Source organism: Argentina silus, assembly GCF_951799395.1.
Source record: "Argentina silus genome assembly, chromosome: 13".
Taxonomy (NCBI): domain Eukaryota; kingdom Metazoa; phylum Chordata; class Actinopteri; order Argentiniformes; family Argentinidae; genus Argentina; species Argentina silus.
The window spans coordinates 11771487-11792195 of record NC_139667.1 but is presented as its reverse complement, the minus strand read 5'-3'; the positions used below and the strand labels follow the sequence as shown (position 1 = coordinate 11792195).

At 43.4% G+C, this 20709-nt stretch overlaps 1 protein-coding gene across 1 annotated transcript in view; it reads right to left on the bottom strand.

The window, feature by feature from the left end:
• The window catches only part of alk (ALK receptor tyrosine kinase), a gene marked incomplete at its 5' end in the record, with an annotated part of 253051 nt that overhangs the window by 28807 nt on the left and 203535 nt on the right, over positions 1-20709 (bottom strand). The window contains 6 exons of the mRNA XM_083682991.1: positions 2016-2135; positions 7934-8028; positions 9364-9536; positions 11974-12077; positions 12414-12548; positions 15717-15848. Coding sequence (XP_083539117.1) covers positions 2016-2135; positions 7934-8028; positions 9364-9536; positions 11974-12077; positions 12414-12548; positions 15717-15848 — 759 coding nt within the window. The remainder of the gene's footprint in view (positions 1-2015; positions 2136-7933; positions 8029-9363; positions 9537-11973; positions 12078-12413; positions 12549-15716; positions 15849-20709) is intronic.

Sequence of the window (20709 nt, the reverse complement as noted above, 5' to 3'; positions counted from 1 at the left end):
TTGTGGGTTAGATGCTGTACAGTAAAGACAAATAAAGGTGCTGAGAGAAGCAGGGAGCGCAGATCGATATGGACGGTGAGAAAGAGAGAAAGAGAGAAAGAGAGAGAGAGGACAATGAGGGACAGAGCGAGGCGGAGAGAAAAAGAGTGCTGAACAGGAGCAACAACGGAACGGTGAGAGAGGACAGTGAAAAGGAGGGAGAGGAATGGGTAAAAGGACGAGAAGGTTGACAGAGAGAAGAGAACAAGCAAAATAAATAGAGAGAAAGAGAGAAGGAGTGGGTGAGCTGGGAGAGTAAAAAGATGAGGGGACTGCTACGAATAGGAGAGGTGACAGTGGGCATCGGCAAATCTGGGGGATGGTGTGAGGGGAGGTGAGGAGGAGAGGGGAGGGTGAGACATTGGTGTTGTGCAGGGTTAGTCATTGAGATGTGCGTTAAGGTGACAAGCCTGAACCAGAACCTTCATCAAGCTTCCTATCCAAACCATCAGCTCTGGAGGGTGGACAAGACGCATGGCAAATGTAACCCACTCAGGTCGCCCTTCAGAGAGGCCAACCCCAGAAATGCAAGTCATCTTTATCTCCTGAGCGATGATATTATAATCTATGATAATCAATAGCGAAAAAACAAGAGATTCCTGTTGTTGATGTTGTTTTATTAGTACAAGTAAAGGGAGCCAGTGTCATGAGTGTATATTGTTTTGATAACCTCTGCAACACATACAAAATGTACAAAAATTAACCTGGCTAGCACTTCTGTAGAGGCTTAAAAGCCACGTATATTTCACTTCAAACCCTCAACATCCCTATTGAATCTTAAACACACTTATCATTCAAATGAGCATTGCCATCATTTGAGATTCATTAGCATGTTTGAGTGCTATGGTGGCTCATATGACTTGCGATTGAGGTCTCTTTTTATGACATTACTTAACAGAGATGAACTAAGCATGAAGCTAGCCCTGTTTCTTCTCCCCTGATTGCCAATAAAGAGATACCCACAGTTTGGATCTGTCTGACAGACACAACATGGCAGCTCAGGCGAAAATAATATCAAGAGAGCATGTTACCACGAGCAGGGCTGTGGCTAACACGTCTCAATTGAAAGGTGGGGTCGACTCGCTTTCAAATTGATTTCCTCTGCCATAATAATGAAAGAATGTCATAAACACCTTTGTGCTGCAAGGAAAGTAAACAAAATTGATGAATGCAATTACTCCGAAATGTTCCAGTGTAGGAACACTGGCCAGATGGTTAGTCTGTTGTGTCTGCTCATCTGTTTTGTCTGAGGTGGCACAATTGGTAAGAGATGAGTCTTAAAAAAATAAAGCAATGTGACAAAATCAATGATTAGCTCTGTGATTGTGTTCATTGCTGTGTGCAATATTATCAGTGCAATATTTAGCCAGTCCAAATTCTCCCAAAGAAAGCAATGTGAGCTCCGTACTATCCATAGTCCTTAATTTATGCTGAAGCTCCTACGTGGAAGAGTGTAAGGTACTGTAGCAAATGCCAACTCTGTGTAACTGGCTCCACTGACATTCTCAGGAGACAAATTGGAGCGTTTTAGACTTCAAAACTGTCCGTCCTGCTCCATTTAATCCAAAATGAGATCTAGTATCACAGACGATAGAGGAAACCAGTAGGTGGCACACTTACTTTGTTTGAGGCAATGCTCGACAGTATGCCTCTCACAGCACATGTGGAGGGACTGTGAATCATGAATGTGTAACTGTGTGTGTGTGTGTGTGTGTGTGTGTGTGTGTGTGTGTGTGAGAGTCCTACTGGTTCCTCCAGGTAATGAGAGAGAGAGAGAGAGAGAGAGAGAGAGAGAGAGAGAGAGATGTCTGTATGTATAGGAGAGGACATCAGTATAAACAATCTTATCTCTGTTCCTGCAGTCTGACTGGCTTTCCTTTCCTTATTATATCTCTTCAGTTTCATCAATGACTTTAGAGTGACTCAAATACAAGGCCGACAGTACGGCTTAGATAAGATAATGGGTCGACACTTACAGTCATCCGTGGGGTGGTATGATTTTCCATTGGATGGGGTGGTCGTCTTGATGTTCTGATTGGTTGGTTTGAGTGGGAATCTAGTAGTGCTGGTTACCACAGGAGGAAATTCACCATTGGCTGAGGGGAGAAAGAAGCAAATGACAGTTAATGAGTTGTTACAACAAACAAATGAAGGTATGCAGGGTCGAGCCTGATGAATGCTTGTATGTTGTGGTGTTTGTTGCGCAGTAGGGGGGCTCTTGTGTGTGTGTGTGTGTGTGTGTGTGTGTGTGTGTGTGTCTGTGTGTGTGTGTGTGTATGGGGTGGTGTATATACTGGGGGATATACTGTTCTCCACCTCTCCGTTCCTAGGTGGGTAAGCACATTGGATCCGGGGCTTTCATACCCAAGCTGAACCCAATCAAGTCCGTGGCCACTCCACCTTAACCTACCCTGGGGTTGAACATCATAAGCTTGCAGGTGCCTTGATCTTCTCCCCCCAATTTCAAACCCAGAAATAAATCTCCCAGATGAAAGAAGTATTGATTGGGTATAACTACTCTGGATATTCGGTAGGTATGGTACATGGGAAAAGGGTAAAATGGTCTTTTGGTTGATCCGCTGTTAGGTCCAGGAATAAATCACATTCCCTGATGAGTCAATGTTCTGCAATCAGAAGCAGTGAGACTGGCCTGAACAACAAAGAAATAGTCAATCACCGGCTATGATTGTGGATTGTGGGAGTTGCTACAATGTTCCAGTGCAATCCCCTGGTTCAAACACATAGAATGCAGATATAGACTTTTATAATCCATATGTACTCGCAGTGGAAATTACAGCTATACATTTGGTTCCATTCCATTTACATTTACATTTATGGGATTTAGCAGACGCCTTTATCCAAAGCGACTTACAACAAATACATTTGTTTGTTTCCAACAGTCATCATAAGACAAAGTAATCAATGCTCACACCAGGGACCATTGGCAGTCGTAATGCCAGAAGCCTTTTTTTATTTTATTTATTTATTTATTTATTAACAGGAGAGAACAGGGGGGTAGTGGGGGTGAATAGGTCTCTAGGGTTGGAGTTAGGGTTAGTATAGGGGGGGTAGTGGGGGTGAATAGGTCTCTAGGGTTGGGGTTAGGGTTAGTATAGGGGGGGTAGTGGGGGTGAAGAGGTCTTTAGGAGGGGTCTTTAACATTCCACAGTTAAAAAATTAGCAGCTGATTAAAAAGTGCTACATTTGGCCGTGAATAACTTTATATTATATGGCAAAATGCCAGTGTAGGATGAATGAATAGCATTAGTCAGTGAGTCCTTGTCAAAGCCATGTGACGTCCATGCATATGTTAATAGCCTAGTATATCATTCCGTTTCCTATCTCTTTCACTCAGTCTGTGTGGCAGGTCTCAAAAACGTGAACACACCCTTTGAGAAACTCTGACATTTTTGCCCAGGAAAGACACTCTGATCTACTCTGTTAGATGTCTCTAATTAGAATTTCATGAGCACAATCCAATATCTTGCTTTGCCTTTATAATTCCTTCCCAGTGGTGGCCGCAGTAGTTTCAACTCATTATCCTGTTTGGTAGAACATTCATGTTGGGTTGTTCATCTTTCCATTTGTTTATGACCCTGATCAGACATTTTAAACCACTTGTCTGTTAGTTGGATGACCTCCTTGAGTTGTTTGAGTAGAGAGGACTCCTGGAGAACCCGCAGAGATCTCTCTGTGAGATGATGTTTCACTGGCCAGCGTGACAGAGATCAGTCATCCCTCAGGCTTGTTTTACCCTCTCTGCTGCAGTCCCAAACCCCCATCATCTCTCAATGGGCACTCATGAAGCCTCTGTATTTCCCTTCCACAAAGATAGCATTCATTTGTTTGGTAGTGTCAAACTTTAACATAATGCCTACATAGATGCCGTATTAATAGTTTACATGGCAGAGTGGCAGATGTAAGAACCTGGTATATAACCTCTTATAATGAGTGACAGAAAAGTTTGTTGAAAGTTAGTGTTTGATAACACTTTCCACAGAGCAGACTGTATTTCAGCTCCAGATACATCAACTATCCACCCCCAAGAACACAGAGAACTCGCTTTCGGAGTCACACTTCTTGAATTTCAAGATGAGAAGCCACTGCATGTTTCTTAATTATGATGACAGGTATCGTGTGACGCTTTGCGGCTCACCGAAAATGACAGATCATCCCTTTACTTCCCACGCGTCGTTCCACCGTCTTTATGGGACATTGTGAAAAATGCTACCTTTCATCTTTGTCTCTTTAATCATCTCCCTAAAAACACCCTCTCCCTCGACCCGGCTCCGCCACCACCTCAGGCTGAACTGCCAGCATTCATCACTATATGGTAGGGGCTCCCGCTGCTCCGTATGCTTAGGAGAGCTTCTACAGCATACCTTTTGGTCTGTGCCATGCGCCAGATTTCACCTAAGGCCCCACCTCAAGCGTGAATATGGGACTTGCATCCATTTTGTTCTTCTGAGTCCATGCAGCCAGTATTATGCCTGGTTTTGTGTACTGCACTTGTTTACTGGGAAAGTAAAGCTAGACTATAACACCATAACAACTTCACTCTAACAAACTTGGTCATTGTCTGCCTCTGAGGCATGGTGCAAAACAAAATAAGTAAAAAAGTACAACCAACTGTTCACGGAGAAAGAGAGATTTTGATCACAACTTTAACAAACTCTCTAACAAGACGCATTGAATCAAAACTCTAAGCATGATTCTGAATGTGTGTGTATGTGTGTGTGTGTGTGTAGGTATGTGTGTGTGTGTGTGTGTGTGTGTGTGTGTGTGTGTGTGTGTGTGTGTGTGTGTGTGTGTGTGTTGTGTAAGTGTGTTGGGGAGGTTACGACATTGGTATTCCACTGCAGCCAGGTAGGGCCTCAGTGGGCTTCCTCAGTGGGAGATAGAGGCCAAGGTAATAGCCAGCTCTGCTGTCAGTCAGTGTTAGTTAGCAGGCCTGCCGACCTTGCCTAAGCCCACCAGAGACCTCAGGGGGTCTAGCTTGTTACCCAACCCTACTGTGAACCCTCATCATAACCCTTGTGCTAACCTACCAGTATCCACATTAGTACAAAACTTTGAATTCTTGTCAACTACTGTACATGGCTTTCTGGTATTCTAGTGGTATTTTGGTATGAATATTACCCAAAAATCATTAAAGGCAAACAGGTGGGGTCATAACACACACAGGCTTGTTTACATTACGACGTGTCCACTAAAGCTGTACAGAAATGGGCAAGAAAACGCACAATTCTTACACATTCAGAATGAGATAAAATATATACCCATTTTGTGCAGTCAATATGGCATAAACATATGTGAATGCAAAGACTGTGTCAGGTTATATACAGTAAGACCGTCTCAAAAGGATGGTCTGCAGCATGGCTAATGCAAATCTCCTAAAGTGGCAGGTTGGGCATTCGGAGCAATCTGATTTTTCTATTGCTTTCGGCCTGGAAAATCCAATTATTACACTCCAAATGTTGTCTTTGGCGCCCGCAATCCTTGAGAGGGACATAGCATCAGCGATCCGAACGTGTTGTGCGGCGGCGGCTACAGTGGAGCCATGTTCACTGTTACACTTTTGGGAGTCGCTGCCGAGGCCCGCAGCAGCTGGCACTGCCGTTAGAGTGGCCGTGGGCATACTGTAGGAAGGCTGGATCAAAAAAACGGGTACGCCCAATGCCCATGCTATTTCACAAACCCACTCTAACTACTTTCACCAACAACACAAGAGAAATTAAGCCGGGGGGGGGGGGGGGGGGGGGGGAGTAAAATACGAACGCCACGGCCCAGTGGCATCTACAACAATTGAAGGACAATAGATGCATCAAGGACACGACAGCCGAGAGAGCTGAGCCACTTGCTAAAACATACATCACACTGAGAGAGTGGAGCGGCCCAAGGAGAGAATAAAGGAGATGATGATACTCAACGTAACGACACCATACCTTTTGCTGCTCCAACATGTTATGGGTTGCATTATCTTGGGGGTATCCATCATGCTAATCGAGCAGGCAGATGAAAAGGCCTTAGAAACGGCACAAAGGCGCCTAGCACCTAGCCTAGCAACCCCCCCACTGCCCCTCTACCCAAACCGTTCCGGCTGATTGATAGGTGATAAAATGTGACTGCGTCAAGTGTGGGTTTTTGTAATGGATACCTAGTCAGATTAAAGATGTGCCATCTGGAAGGGACTGCCCGGGATAGATGATGCCACAATGGGGTATCAATGTGCCGCGGCAAAGGACATAAAATACAAATTGCCGCACAAATGTTTCCCGGAAAATGTCATCCGTTTTATATAGATGTGCTGATCCCAAGACGGTGTTGATACAGGGTGATTGCCATGGAGCTGCAGAATCTAGAAAGAGCTGCTGCATCTAGAGCTATCTGTCATACTGTTGTCTGCTGACGTGCTTGGGCTAGTATATCGGTCTGCGAACTACCATTAGGGGAAATTAAATTGGAGTAATGTCAACCCAATGAGGTGTAAAGGTATACTACAAGAGAGTCATCCGGAGCTTATGAAATACATCCAACTTACAGTTCAAGGAGTCAATTTGTGAATCGACTGCAAGCATGACATGACATGATCTTAACACGGTAATGTAAGCAATATAACAGGCGTGTAAAAGTAGAATCCATTTGAGCTTTAACTATGCCAAACATTAGTCCAGTAATACTATTAATAACAGAGTAATAACTATGAACTACACAAGCAGCCTATTCCTTATTTACAGCTCTTAGACTCATCAGAGCCAGAGTTTGAGAGTGGCTGATTTCTAATTTCCTCTCTGCCAACCTCGCAAAGCGTTGAATTAAAGGAGACAAACCGAAGGATGTGAAATCAGCTATACTTAAGGAGGAGATTCGGATATACTAGGGCCCCCAGAACCTCATTTTGGCTCAATCAGTGGAGGCTGGTTGAGGCAGAAATCGGAGGACGGGCTCATAGTAATGCTTGGAATGGAAGAGGGAACGGTATCAAACGTGTGTTTGATACCATTCCGTATTCCATTCCATGTATATTACAATGTGCCCGTCCTCCGATTTCTAGCTCCACCAGCCTCCCATGCTGTCAGTAAATGGATTTAGTCTGCAAAATCCAACTCATTTTCCTTAATGACTCAGGCTCTTGTCCGTCTCCAAGTTGCCTCAGTTTCAGAGCTCTCCAGACATTGCTATTCTGATCACATGCACTTCCTTCAGAGAGAGGAAATAATACAGCATGCATTTCTTTCTTTGGTCTTGTCTGTTTTTCCTGGGTTAGGGTTGGACAGAGCATTGTGTCACTTCCTTTCCCTGACTGATATATCATCTGAATGACAACACGGATAAAGCAAGAAAGGTCAGCAGAGTTTTTACCTTTTACGAATGCTGAGTACAATACGGAAACAGAGTCTAGTCCTCTATATGGCAAGATTATGCATATCTCTCCAAGGAATACCAATGGTGAGGAAATAAGTACAACAAATCAATGATTGACTCTGAGATAATACATAAATACATTTGTTGAACTACTGTATAGCTGGGACAGTGGGGAAGAACATTAAATACAATATCTTATGATTACAGGACAAATCCATGTGACATGTATGCATGCTCCCTTGTATTAAATGTTAAGTATTTCGTTCATAGTGAATACTGATCCTGAATAGCAAGAATTAAGTGATACTATTGGGCCAAAATCCTTGATCTTATACAGTATATCCTTGGTATTTCATATAAACAAATCCTTGGTGTCTGATCAAATATCTGTCCATACTGTATATTCAAAATGTACCATTCAGCTAGCATTGCAAGCACAACCCCCCCCCCCTCCCCAAAACAACAAAGAACAAAGACAGACATGAAATATGGACAACATTTTCTAGCAAGTTGTTGAACTGATACTCACAGGCCAGAAAACAGTCCATACTGAAGGAGATGTTGTCCACAGAGATAGATGAACCTGGCCCAGGCACGTTGTCAGTGCTGAACTGGAGCCAGAACCTGAGGACAGACAGAGGACTTAAAACACTTCATCAGTGACTTAAATCAGATCTACATAGCTGAAATATTCTAGTACCAGTACAGGGACTGCTTAGAACAGAAACCTTTCTGGACATTTACTCATAGGAAAGGTGTGAAGTAACAGTGACAAACAGGCATTGGCATTCATACTGCCACATGTGGTAGACCTAGTGTTGCTAAGACTACAGTATAACCCTTCAACCACTGACTTTAATTTTCCTGGGCCTGTATTTCAATGGTCTTAGCAAAGGCCATACCTTGAGGCCACGCAAGTTATCCAACGGTAAGGTCCTTTATTAATTAAGAAGGCAGTCAGAACCATCTCCATGAACCCCAGGAATACACAATCTATCCACCCTCTGAGGAGCAGGATTAGCAAGGGTTGAATGGTAAAGGGGATAGAGCCTAATCAAGCATACAGAGATGAAACAAGTCATTTCGCCTTTGCTTGTTTTATTGCTTAACTTTCTTCTTTTAATCAAGCTTTTTACACTGAAAAATCAAGTGCCATATCTAATTGGAAGAAAAAGTGTGTTGGAGGCCTTTGTATTGATTTTCTACCGTTAAGAAACAAGTGATATGAGACGGGGATATAGGGAACTCACTGTAGGCCTACAGTATGAGGCTAGGCCCCTATGGGATTCATTAAGTTTGCATGGTAAAAAGGCTATCTTAAAATGGAATATAAATGGAGAAAATCTGCATTTGAAGGAAAAGATGGGAGGAAAAAGCTATTCATTACTGTCTTTGGACCTGAGCAGTGATGTCTATCTTCTTTCATTCCAGAAGAACACACAATAAATGTTTAATGACTCTAATAAAACCGGATAATGTAATAACTTTCCAGATAATGTAATGAAGTCATTACAAAAGGTAATAACGTTATTTTATTATCCGTGAGTCAATTATTTTGGGTGAATAATGTAATAACTATCATTGTTTGAAAATCAATGTTTTCATTGATTCTGTAATAACTATCATTGTTTGAAAATCAATGCTTTCATTTTGACTGTCACATGCAGATGCACACGCACACACACAAGTTGACACGTACACACGCACAAGTTCACACACACACACACACACACACACACACACACACACACACACACACACACACACACACACACACACACACACACACACACACACACACACACACCATGGAATTCATGACATTACAAAAAAACAGAGAGAAACCGTGTCAGATTATCTGGTGTTACAGATCCTGTTACATATTCATCTGGTTTACTTGAGGCTTTGATTGGCCAGACTGCTTGTCAGTCTGTAAATGTAACATGTGATTGGCCATACCAGTCTGCAAGTCTGTAGAGAGGGACTGTGATGAGTCTCCAGCCCCTCTCGGTTTTGGGCTCGCTGGCTGAGTGCCACAGTCTGCGCTGCTCCTCTGGTCCTGTGCTGTTTTCCACTATCCACATTGACAGTGCCCCCCTCTGGGCACCTCCAGAACACATCCAGAACCGCACCTGTTGGGGGCATTTTAAAGGTTAAAAGTCTGAATATGATTCCCCTCTCCCCTATGATTCCCCTCTGCAATCATCTTGCCTCATATAACATTGTTTGCCTCGAAAATGTGTAGATTGTAGGCTGTAATTGAGAACAAGCAAAATAAAGTAGTCAAATAAGAATTTCCGAAAACGAATTTAAGTGGCACAGCATACTTATTAGCAGGTTATCTTGTGCTTTTGGACATACAGTCAAAGTCGGCTGTAAAGTTCATATTGCACTCAATCCAACTAAACAACATAAACTCCATGTAAATCTCTTCTTTCCATATCTCTACATTGACGATGAGGTACATTGTTGATATAGTATGAAAGCTTCCACTGCAGGGGTGCCTTTCAATAAGAAATAACTACTGAGGGTAAGCAGTAGGCAGGAGCACTGCTCGGGTATTAAAACACATCAGAAGAAGTTAAAGGATGCTCTTTGGAGAGGCTTCAGTGATGCTTCTTAGATGAAGAAACAACTATTGTGAGAGAATAGAATTGTCCTCCTTCTTTTTCAATTCATTTTTTTACAGACTTTTTCACAACAAACCCATCACCCAGAAACCTGTCAGCCAGATTCTAAATACACAGAGCATTACTTGAAGCGGGGCATGATCTATTGCTGATACCCAAGCCAATGTACTCTAAAACTCTGTCCTGAGACGGGGTGGGCTACGTTGGACAGCTCAGGGTCGTTGTAAGGAGAGGGATTGAAGTGCTAATCTGGAATCATGGCTAATCTTTGGGCCTGTGCCAAGAAGCCGCCAAGGCCACTTGTCCTGCTGCAGCAGAGCCTTTGGATCTGAAGAGGTCCGTACTCCAGACCTATCTCAGCCTGTCAGTCAATGCTCTCTTTGTCTGTCTCTCTCAATCACACACACACGCACAACCCCCCCCCCCCCCCACCACCACCACCACCACCCCACCCTCTCTCACTCTCTATTGCACATGCACAAACACACACACTCACCCCCTCTCTTTTTCATTTCTTCTCTGTTTGCTATTTCCCTCATTGGCTCTCCATCTTTACCCGTCCTCCCTCTCCCCCTCTCTCTCTCTCTCTCTCTCTCTCTCTCTCTCTCTCTCTCCCTCTCCCTCTCCCTTTTCAGCAGACCTAGTCACATGTACACAAGGTCAAAGGTCACAATGCTAAGCGATGTAAACACACAACTCTAAATTTGATATCGTCCCACTGGGCAGACCTCCTCAATCAATCAAAGACATTTACAATCTAGCTTGGCCTCACCCTGTCTCCACCAGTCAGCCTCACAGGTATCTGACTGACCGACCATACATGAATAATGCATTGACATACTGTAAGTGACCCCTCTTTGACATGGCTGACCTGGGTTCTGGAAAGCTTTTCCTTGGGGGATGTGAGAGATGCTATGGTCTCCATTCACAATAACCACACCAAATGATCATGGCAGGGATTCGTTTAAAGTTCATATTGACTATTGTTGGCTAAAGTTTTCAGGGGAGGGTTCATACACCGACATTGTGATAGGAGTCAATTTCTTAGCGCATTAAACCACAGAATCATATTTTAAAAAAAAAATGATAAAAAGTACCTCAATTCCATAGTCCAGGAGGTCACGTTTGTTTCTAGTGAGGCCCTATTTCAGGGAACTTATTTTATCTTGAACTCTCTCAATTCAGGAAATTAATTAAATTCATGAGTTATTCATCGCATTATTTTAAATGCTGTTTTTTTGTAACATTTATCCCCTGTCATTTAACAACAGTACAGTATATCCCATAGGTGGTTGCTGTAATTGAGAATGCATTCTCAGTCAACGTACAGTACATGGTAGAGTAAAGTAAGTCCTGAAAGAGAACAAAAATGAAACCTAAACTAATTGTTCGAGGTGTTCAACAAATAACTTTCACTCTCTCTCTATCTGACAGGTAATGTTTGCTCATTGACAATTGTTGACCCTCAATCAAAAACAAAACAATCAAAAACAATTGTATACATTTCCTATGACAGTAGCACCGTAGCTCCTTCTCCATGGACCATCCTCACCTCTGACAGAATGTGTTTATTTGTGTTGTTTGCACTTCTTTCTCTCATACATTAGTGTCTGCTGGATCCTCAGTTCTAACCCCCCCACATCTGTTATTTTTAATTAAAAGTATTCGCTGGCTTAATTAAAAGTACTCAAGGCTGGGTTTCAAATAGGATCCTCTGCGTTTGCAAACAATAGGGGGGGGATTGAAGAGTGTGTGTGTGTGTGTGTGTGTGTATATCTTTATCTTTATATGGCGGAAGCCTTTTCTATGCGACATTCATAGCAAGGTTACCCATGAAGATAAATTGGTTCCTCCAAACCACCTCCATAAACTTTGGATGCAGGTAGAAACAACCAGAGTCAGATCTGATGCTCCTCTGAACACAGTCATTTGCTCTCACCTCACATGGGGAATTCCTAAGAGGGGGAGGGAAGAGGGGGCTCCTGAGTAATGCTGCCCCTTGTTGGCCTTTGGATTGTCCTCCGTCCACACTGAACATGGCACCTGTAACACACACACACACACACACACACACACACACACATACACACACACACACACACACAGAGAAACATTGTTAGATCTTTACATGTTCTAATACATTTCCATACTTGTACAACAACACATTTGTTGTATATGCAGATGTACATTACCATAGCAAGACATCACAAAAACTGTGACTGTGTGATTTTTACTGTGATGCTTGATATGACTCAAATGAGCCCATAGGGCACACTCAGTATCACTGTGAAGTGACTTCTTCTGAAAGTGACTAACACTATAATTAGACCACCAATACACCATTTTCATCATTTCAGGGGAGAGGAGACTCTTTAACACCTGATGACAGACAGCTGGGCCTGGCCCCTTTCGTCTGGGATTGAAGCCATCTCCAGGTGGGACCTTTGGTTGCTGTCGGCTGCCAGCCACAATCTCCATCTTCAAAAGAGCAATAGCTGCCATTCAGAAATTGACCTGAGAGGGAGAGAGAGAGAGAGAGAACATAAGGGAAGAGATGAGAAGGAGTCCCAGCAGAGACGGGGGGGGGGGGGGGGGGGGGGGGGGGGTAAGAGAGGATAGGAGGAACACAGAGCAAATTGAGAGCAGACAGCTTGAGATGAGAGGAAGAGAGGGGGAGGGGTAAAGAGAAAGAAGGAGCTAGAGAGAGAAGAAGAAGAAGAAGAAGAAGAAGAAGAAGAAGAAGAAGAAGAAGAAGAAGAAGAAGAAAAAGAAGAAGAAGAAGGAGGAGGGAAAAATAGGGGCTAATCTGGAACCAGCGCTTCAGAAAAGGGCAATGAGCGAGGGAATGATTGAGGGAGAGAGAGAGAGGGAGGGAGGAATGGAGGGAGGGAGCACCCTGACCAGCTTTGCACTTCTGAAAGAGATGAAGAGTTATCAAAGAGATGAAGAGTGCAGACCTCTGGGCTTATGTGGCTGAGGAGGAGGAGGAGGAGGAGGAGGAGGAGGAAGAGGGATGAAGAAAAGCTGAATGATCAGAGAAGAAATGAAGTAGAGTTGAGGTGATGCAATCCTGCAAGTCGGGGTGACTGCTGTATTGTATACACACAGTAGCTGCCTAAGATCCTGGGCCTCCTGACTGGACCTCTCTCTCACACTGACCCACTAGGATTTCCCACTCTGAAAGCTTCCATTTTGTGACAAAATGCAACATTGAGGTTACATAAACTTATTGGCATCACACAGATATCATCTGCCAGTTGTACAGTTGCTAGACTCAACGTCTGAAAAGGCAACATGTCTACGTAATGGGGGCTATGAATAGTGTACTGTGCTGAAGAGAGTCGTGCTGGAGACCATAGGAACATTTCACTCCTCCAGTCCCTTGGTTGCTGCAGTACATGACACACACACACACACACACACACGCCCATGCCCACTCCCCACCACCCCCATTCCAACAATCAGCGTCAGCGGCCACAAATGCAATTTGATTTTCGGGCTGATCATTGATCCGTGAAGCATCTCTCGGCTGCGATGCGTCATCTGCAGAGGCGAGGCCAGACGTCAGCGAGTATCCACAGAAATGACGGGCCGTTATAGCCCATGAAAGGAAACACATCGACCGCAGACACTCGATTGTCTCACAGCGGAGGATGTGTTCAAAAAAAGTGCCTGTGTGTGCGTTTGTGCATGTGTGTGTTGGAGGGGGGGTAGGGCAGGTCCAGGGGGGGCTTCCTCCCATCCTCAATGTCAAACATTCCTCTTGATTGACATAAGGTGAGCTAGATTTAGTATTCCAAGTCCACTTTTTCCCATTGAATGACTATTGCCAACATTGGTGTAGTACTTACATAGATGCAAGAAGAGACATGTTGATTGGATCATACAGAATTGGTGATGATGAAGGGTAAACAGCATGTTTTAGGAGCAGGGAGTTGTTAAACATGCAGGGAGCATGTTTGTATGCGTGGGGACACTCACACACAATGCAGTGTGTGCGGGGTACTGTGACTGAGGGAGAAAAAAAAGAGAGAGAGAGAGAGGGGGGGGGGGGAGGAGGGAGGTGCTGGGAAAAGTGAAAGAAGAAAAAACACACTGTATGGATCATTGGTCCAAGTCGTTGATCAAAAATAATAAAGGTCATGGATTCACTCTCGTGCTGATAGATGGAGGGAGGTTCAGTTCCCAACTAGTATGTACTGTAGTGTACATGGCTATGCTTCGGGTTGGTAAATTGTTATAACAGAGTAAGTCGCAAGTCGTAAGAAAAATGCAAATGCAAATGCAAATGCGGTCGTATGCAAAAGTTAACAGAAATATGTTGTATGCTTTTGTATCTGCTTCTCATGTGAAGTTCCGTATATACAGTACAATATAAAAAATATAATATATATATATGCCATTTCGCTGACGCTTTTATACAAAGCGACTTACATTGCAGCAAGTGCATACATTTTTCAAGATTAATATGGTCCCAGCAGGAATCAAACCCACAACCTAAGCATTGTTAGCGCAATGCTCTACCAACTGAGCCACAGAGGACCACAAGGACCAAAAATATCACTGAGCTCCCTAGCGTTGCTCTGGAATGATAACTAATCTACTGTGACGGGACTTACAGACATCTGAGCAGCAATATGTGCCATTGACTGCAAACCATGACATCAACGAGGTATGTGAAACCAAAGCTACACATAAAGGTCAACACGCAGAAATATATATCCATTCATTTCATGTTTAAGTGGCTCTTAATTAAGCTCTCAGAATTCCTGTCATGTCGTTGCCTGTCTCTCTTGGGCACTTCTCACACACACACACACACACACACACACACACACACACACACACACACACACACACACACACACTGCATTCCAATAGGGTGTCCCCTGGGTTAGCGTAGGAGGTCAATTAGCATTGATAGGTTCTTGCTATAAAAAAAATAACCATCCGGTTGTGATATGCACCCTTTTGTTAGCCTCTAATCTCACAGCACCCATAGTTAGAAAACCTATAAGCGCAGGGGAGCAGCCACCATTTAAATAATTGGCACATGGGAGACTAATCTGAACTGCAGGCATGACAAAATGAATTTTAGTCAGCTTCATATGCTGTAGACTGGACCCTATTAGCATACGCTTTTTTTCGTGTTGTGCATGTGTAAATAGTGCAGATATGGAAAACATATACAGACAACACAAGTACACACAAAGAGGCACACACAAACGCACACATGTACTCGTACACATACACGTACATACGCATACAAATACACACAGAGGCACACACTCGCACACTCAAACAGCCAGTCAGCCAAGGGGGACTTTAGTGAAGCCCTGCCGTACACCTATTCTTCCTGGGCCTCCATTAAATAAGTGTGTTCAGAGATAAAAAATAACAACGACGGAAAAACATCCAGGGTGAGAAATGCTAGCCAAGCACAACAGCATCGAGTGGATTTGTATTTATCTTCTCTTCTGCTCCTGAGAGTGCCGCTGTCAAGCAAGTTAATGCAGTGATAGTTGTGTAACTGGGCGCCACACAACAGCTTCATTACCAAGCTCCTACGGTTGACCTAGTTGCTGCTTTGCCACATTCGTGGCACTGACTCTGGAGCATGCAGCACCCCTACGCACCAAGTGCTGTGTGCTCTGACCCGTTTCCGAGGTACTGTATACTCACGGCACATGTCCCCTTCGTCATCGCCCAGCGGGCAGTCTGTCCTGAAGTCACACAGCCGACCCAAAGGGATCCCTGGTCCCTGGTGGCAGTGGTACTCTCCCTCGAGTGTGATGTCAGGGGTCGCAGATGACTCTACGCACAGAGAGAGAGAGAGAGAGAGAGAGAGAGAGAGAGAGAGAGAGAGAGAGAGAGAGAGAAGACAGAACACATCTGTCAATGCCGAGCAATACATCATCCCAAGCATGCTGATAATATTTCAGATCGCCCAAGTAGCCCAACACGGCTATCATACACAACATTGAAACGTGTTTCACAAAGCGCTTTGTTGCTGTGAGTCTGTTGAAATGCATTGTGAGACTTTGCATTGGATTCCCACTTGAAGTAACAAGCAGAATGGTGCAGTATGCTACCATCCAGTATGGGTGGAACGTGTATCACAAGGGATTCAACCATCATTTGGTACTGTAGATACAGTACTGTGTATAAGTATAGTGAAACACATGGTACAGTATTGTGAGTTGTCCGCACAAAAGGGACAAAAGGGATAACAAGGATCATCACTAAACCAATCCACCAAAATCCCATTTTTAGTCAGACTAGTCATAAATCACAGAGACAGAGACAGCATAATCATCTGGTTTTGCATACTGCTTGTTAGCATAAGACAGGGAACACAAAGTGCAAAACAATGGCCTAGATAGGTGGCACGCGGGGAGCGGATTACTGACAAATGTGTGATGTCACCTCACCAGATACCATCGGTCTGAGCATTGAGATTTAGCCCCAGAACATTTCCATATCTATGCAAATCTCAGAGCACGGTATCTTCAGCCGAGCTAAAAACAAACTGCTTGCTGTGAGGTTCATCATCCTAAGCTGATTGTGATAAAACAGTAAAAATAACAGACCCACTGATGGGGATCACTTTTTACATTTCCATAGGGAAAAGAGAGATTTTATCTCAGTTGACGTCTGTGTACTGTAGTTTTGCCCTTGATCTGTAATAGGCTGATTTCTTTGTTGACAGGAAGTTAGGCCCCAAATCTTGCTGGTATTGGAGGCCATTTTACCCTATCATTTCCCCTAATTTGTATGTATTTGTACTTTGTGGCATAACAACTCTATTCAAGTTCTTTAGAAACGTATCAGCCACTTGATTTAAGATCATAATGATGACCATTATCATCAGAATTATCATGCTGACATCAGGTAACACATGCTGATACGTGGGTATTTCTGTCATAAATAGGCTATCTACTAGAATAACATTTCTTTAAAGGTTATTGTTTTTGAGTTTTTATTGGACAGACAGTGGAGAAAGACAGGAAAGTAAGGAGGAGAGTATATGTCAGCAGGCATGGGACTGGATTCAAAACCATGCCGACATGGGCATATGTGTGCACTGTAGGCCATGGTGCCCGGGAGGTCAGTTGCCTAACCAGCTACTGTTTGTTGATAGAACAGTCAGGTCTATCCGCACATGACCAGCAGCATGTAAAATGAAGCTAGGACTCAATATCTCTTTTGTGTTCATTCTTGCCAACACTTGACCTTCAGCTTGTTCAAAAGCAGTGAGTAAAATACATCAGCTTGTGTGTGACTCACCATGGCAAATATGGTAATGCTCCAGTTTCTCACCCCAGTATGCTAGATTTAAATAAAAGTCTCCTAATGATGCTTTGTTTCCTGCCTTGAGTTTCAATGCAGTATGTACAAATAAAAAAAAGGCTGTTGAAAATAGTGCATGATGTAGAACTAAAGTATGTCAGTGTTCTGCAACAGTGTATTCATTATCTAGAGAAAGGTTATACAGTATGTGAGCTTGTTTATTCATGATTAATCGTGTGTATGGACTTGTCTTGTCATGTGTATTCAGTCATGCTCATGGTAGCAATTGGTAGGTATATGATTTGAGTTCCCTAGTTACTTTACTGTACAATGCTGAAAACTGTACAAACTGATAATAGTTTAGTAAAAGGTTTTAGACCATAACCTTCCTCATATTGTACCTTTAACCATTTACAGGTCATGGAGAGGGAACATGGATAAAAACCCTACCCACTGCCCCTCAAGACATGTCATGGAGAACAACCAACACGAAGCAAGTCGCCACCTTTCACTTTCAACTGGTGGAGAGAGACTGTGTTTGCCCCCGTGCCTCCAGGCTGACGGCAGTGTTTTAATCATGGTTGTCACATTCTGAAAACAAGCAAGGTGGTGGGGATGAATTGCCTGAGGGAGTCAGCGAGTTTTGTTATCCCAATCTCCAAGGGGCTTGGGTTGGCTCTCTGAGGAATGATGTATGTGTAGAGGAGAGGCATGGAGGTGACAGGAGAGGGCTCTCTGGCTGCCAAACAATTCAGACAAATGGATAGATGACAAAATGGCTGCCGAGCGAACTCAAGTGCCCTGTCCAGAAACATCCCCTGGCCCCTCCCTCCTCAACACTGATACTGACACTGTACTTTCACTCTGACAGGCTAGGTTGTTTTACCTATCCAACTGCTGAATGTGTAATTTTATCTTATACAGCAGTTAGATCTGGTTGCACACTCTGATTGGCTGAGGATCAGCCCCAGTGGCAACTCAAGGTACTACAAAAACATTTGGCTCACAGTTACATTCACCCAAAGTACAACCATCTCAGGGCCTGGTTCACTTAGTAAATTGCACCAGTGTTTTCCAAAGGAAATTAAACATAATAAACATGTCTACAGTTAACATGTTGTCCCCCATGAATGACGTAGCGCCCCTCCTTGTGTGAATTGGTGACAATTATTCAATTACAGTTGTTTATTATAGCGCCCCCTTGGGCTAATCAGTGTAATTATAACCAGTGTAAATGCCAGGTCTCTATGCCAGGTCTCTATGGCAAGACACATCATTCACCAAGTTTTGTCAAAATTGTCCCAATGGTGTCGGAGATATTGTGTGTGATATACGAGCATACAAGCATACAAACGGACAAAGACAGATCCACAGTCCCCTCCCCGATTTCATGGTGGGGGACAACAATAAAGGTTAAGAAAGGAAAGGAGAAATTGAAATAAAACACAAATGAAATGAAGAAATTTCATGTTCAGTTCTGTTTTGGTGGTTTATCTTGTATAAGAAAAAAACTGGTGCAAATTGCACCTGGTGCAAATGCTTAGTGCAGCGTTTCCCGAACTGGAATGTTTTACAGGCCACTGTCACAAGCCAACAGTAACTGTCGCGCCAAACTAACCACCACCAAATTGGCTGAGGGGAGCCAAAGAGTGAGACAAGTTTGTCACTGGAGCAAAATGAAAAAATGCTAGTGAGACACTATCAACCAGTATGTCAGGTGCTAAACAGACTCTACCAAAGGCCAGAAAGTATGACGAGGCATACCTTCCCCTCGGCTTTACAAGCACTGTGGTAGGAGGAGAGGAAAGACCCCTGTGTGTCTTGTGCCTAAAATCGTTGGCAAGTGATGAAACCAAATAAACTTAAATGGCATCTAGATACAGTGCATAGCAAACATGTAGGCAAGCCGCTTGGATTTTTCATGAGAAAGCGACACATATTGAGGTCAGCAAAGTCGCTTTGTCAAAGTTACCTCAGTATCTTCCGAGCCCAACTACCCTCCTACAAAGTGGCAGACAGAGTTGCCCAGTGTAAAAAACTGCACACAGTTGCGGAGGAATTAATTCTCCTAGCTGCCATTGGCATTGATATGGTTTCAACTATGCTCGATGAGACAAGTGCAAAACAACTCAAACTAATGCCGTTGTCAAACAACACAATTGCAAGAAGTTATTACTGACTTGTCAGATGACTTGGAAGAGCAGTTAATTGAAAAGACATTCAAGTGGATGAAGCCACGGATAGTAACAGGGACTGCCTATTATTAGCAAACGTGAGGTATGCTGATAACATGCTTTTTTGTGAATATGTGTCAAATCGAGCGACAGACAGCGAATTGTTGAACATTATTGACGTGTATTTAAGTGAGATAGACTGTGTGGGGTACTGATGGGGCACAAGCCATGAGGGAAGGGAAACAGGAGGGGTTGCAGGCCTTCATCCAACGGGACTGGACTGGATTATTCACAGAGAGGTGCTGGCATCAAGGCAGTTAAATCCTGAACTGAATTCTGTGTTGTGAGACGTTGTCATCACTGTCAGTTTCATTGAGACAAGACCACTGAAAACAAGAGTTTTTTCCGCGCTCTGTGTGGACATGGGAGTGGTGCACACAGCTGTGCTTTTCTACTGCGAATCCAGATGGCTTTCGTGTGGTAAGGTGCTGTCCTGTGTATTCGAGCTGAGGGACAAGATTCAAATGTTCCTGGAGGAAGAGAATCATCCACTTGTCAACAACTTTTGCGATGAGGACTTCCTCATAAAACTGGCCTACCTCAGTGGCATATTTGAAAAGCTCAGTGGGTTAAATATGCAGCTACAGGGCACTGACACACACCTTCCCCAACTTGCAGAAAAAGATCAACTCATTTTTAAGACTTATGGAGCAGCAAACCTGAGAAGGGGAATATAGACATGTTTGCAGATGTCAAAGCATTTATTGAAACAAATGAGTTGCAGAACACAGTGATTCCATGTGTGAAGGATCACATTTCATCTTTGAAAATTAATTTCCAGAAATATTTTTACACACAGGAGAGTATGACTGGAATCAATTCAACACCCTGTCGTTTTCAGCAGTGAAGAGGAGGAGCATTATCAAAGGGGGGAATATGTTTGAAAAGTTTGGGAAGTGCTGGCTTAGTGAATCAGGCCCTCAGTTTACAAACATGTGCACTTTTGACTCAAAGCTGAATTTGCAGATTGTAACTTTAAGTTTTCTAAAACTGAGAAAATATGTATTTAATTGTGGCTATTTGGATCCACTATATAAAAGACACTTATTTTCTGATGTCTTAAGTGCAAGGGGAAACCAACAGAGACACAACATGAAGTTTCTAGCAGCTATGAACTGAAAAGGCCACAGACAGACAACCCATTCATATAT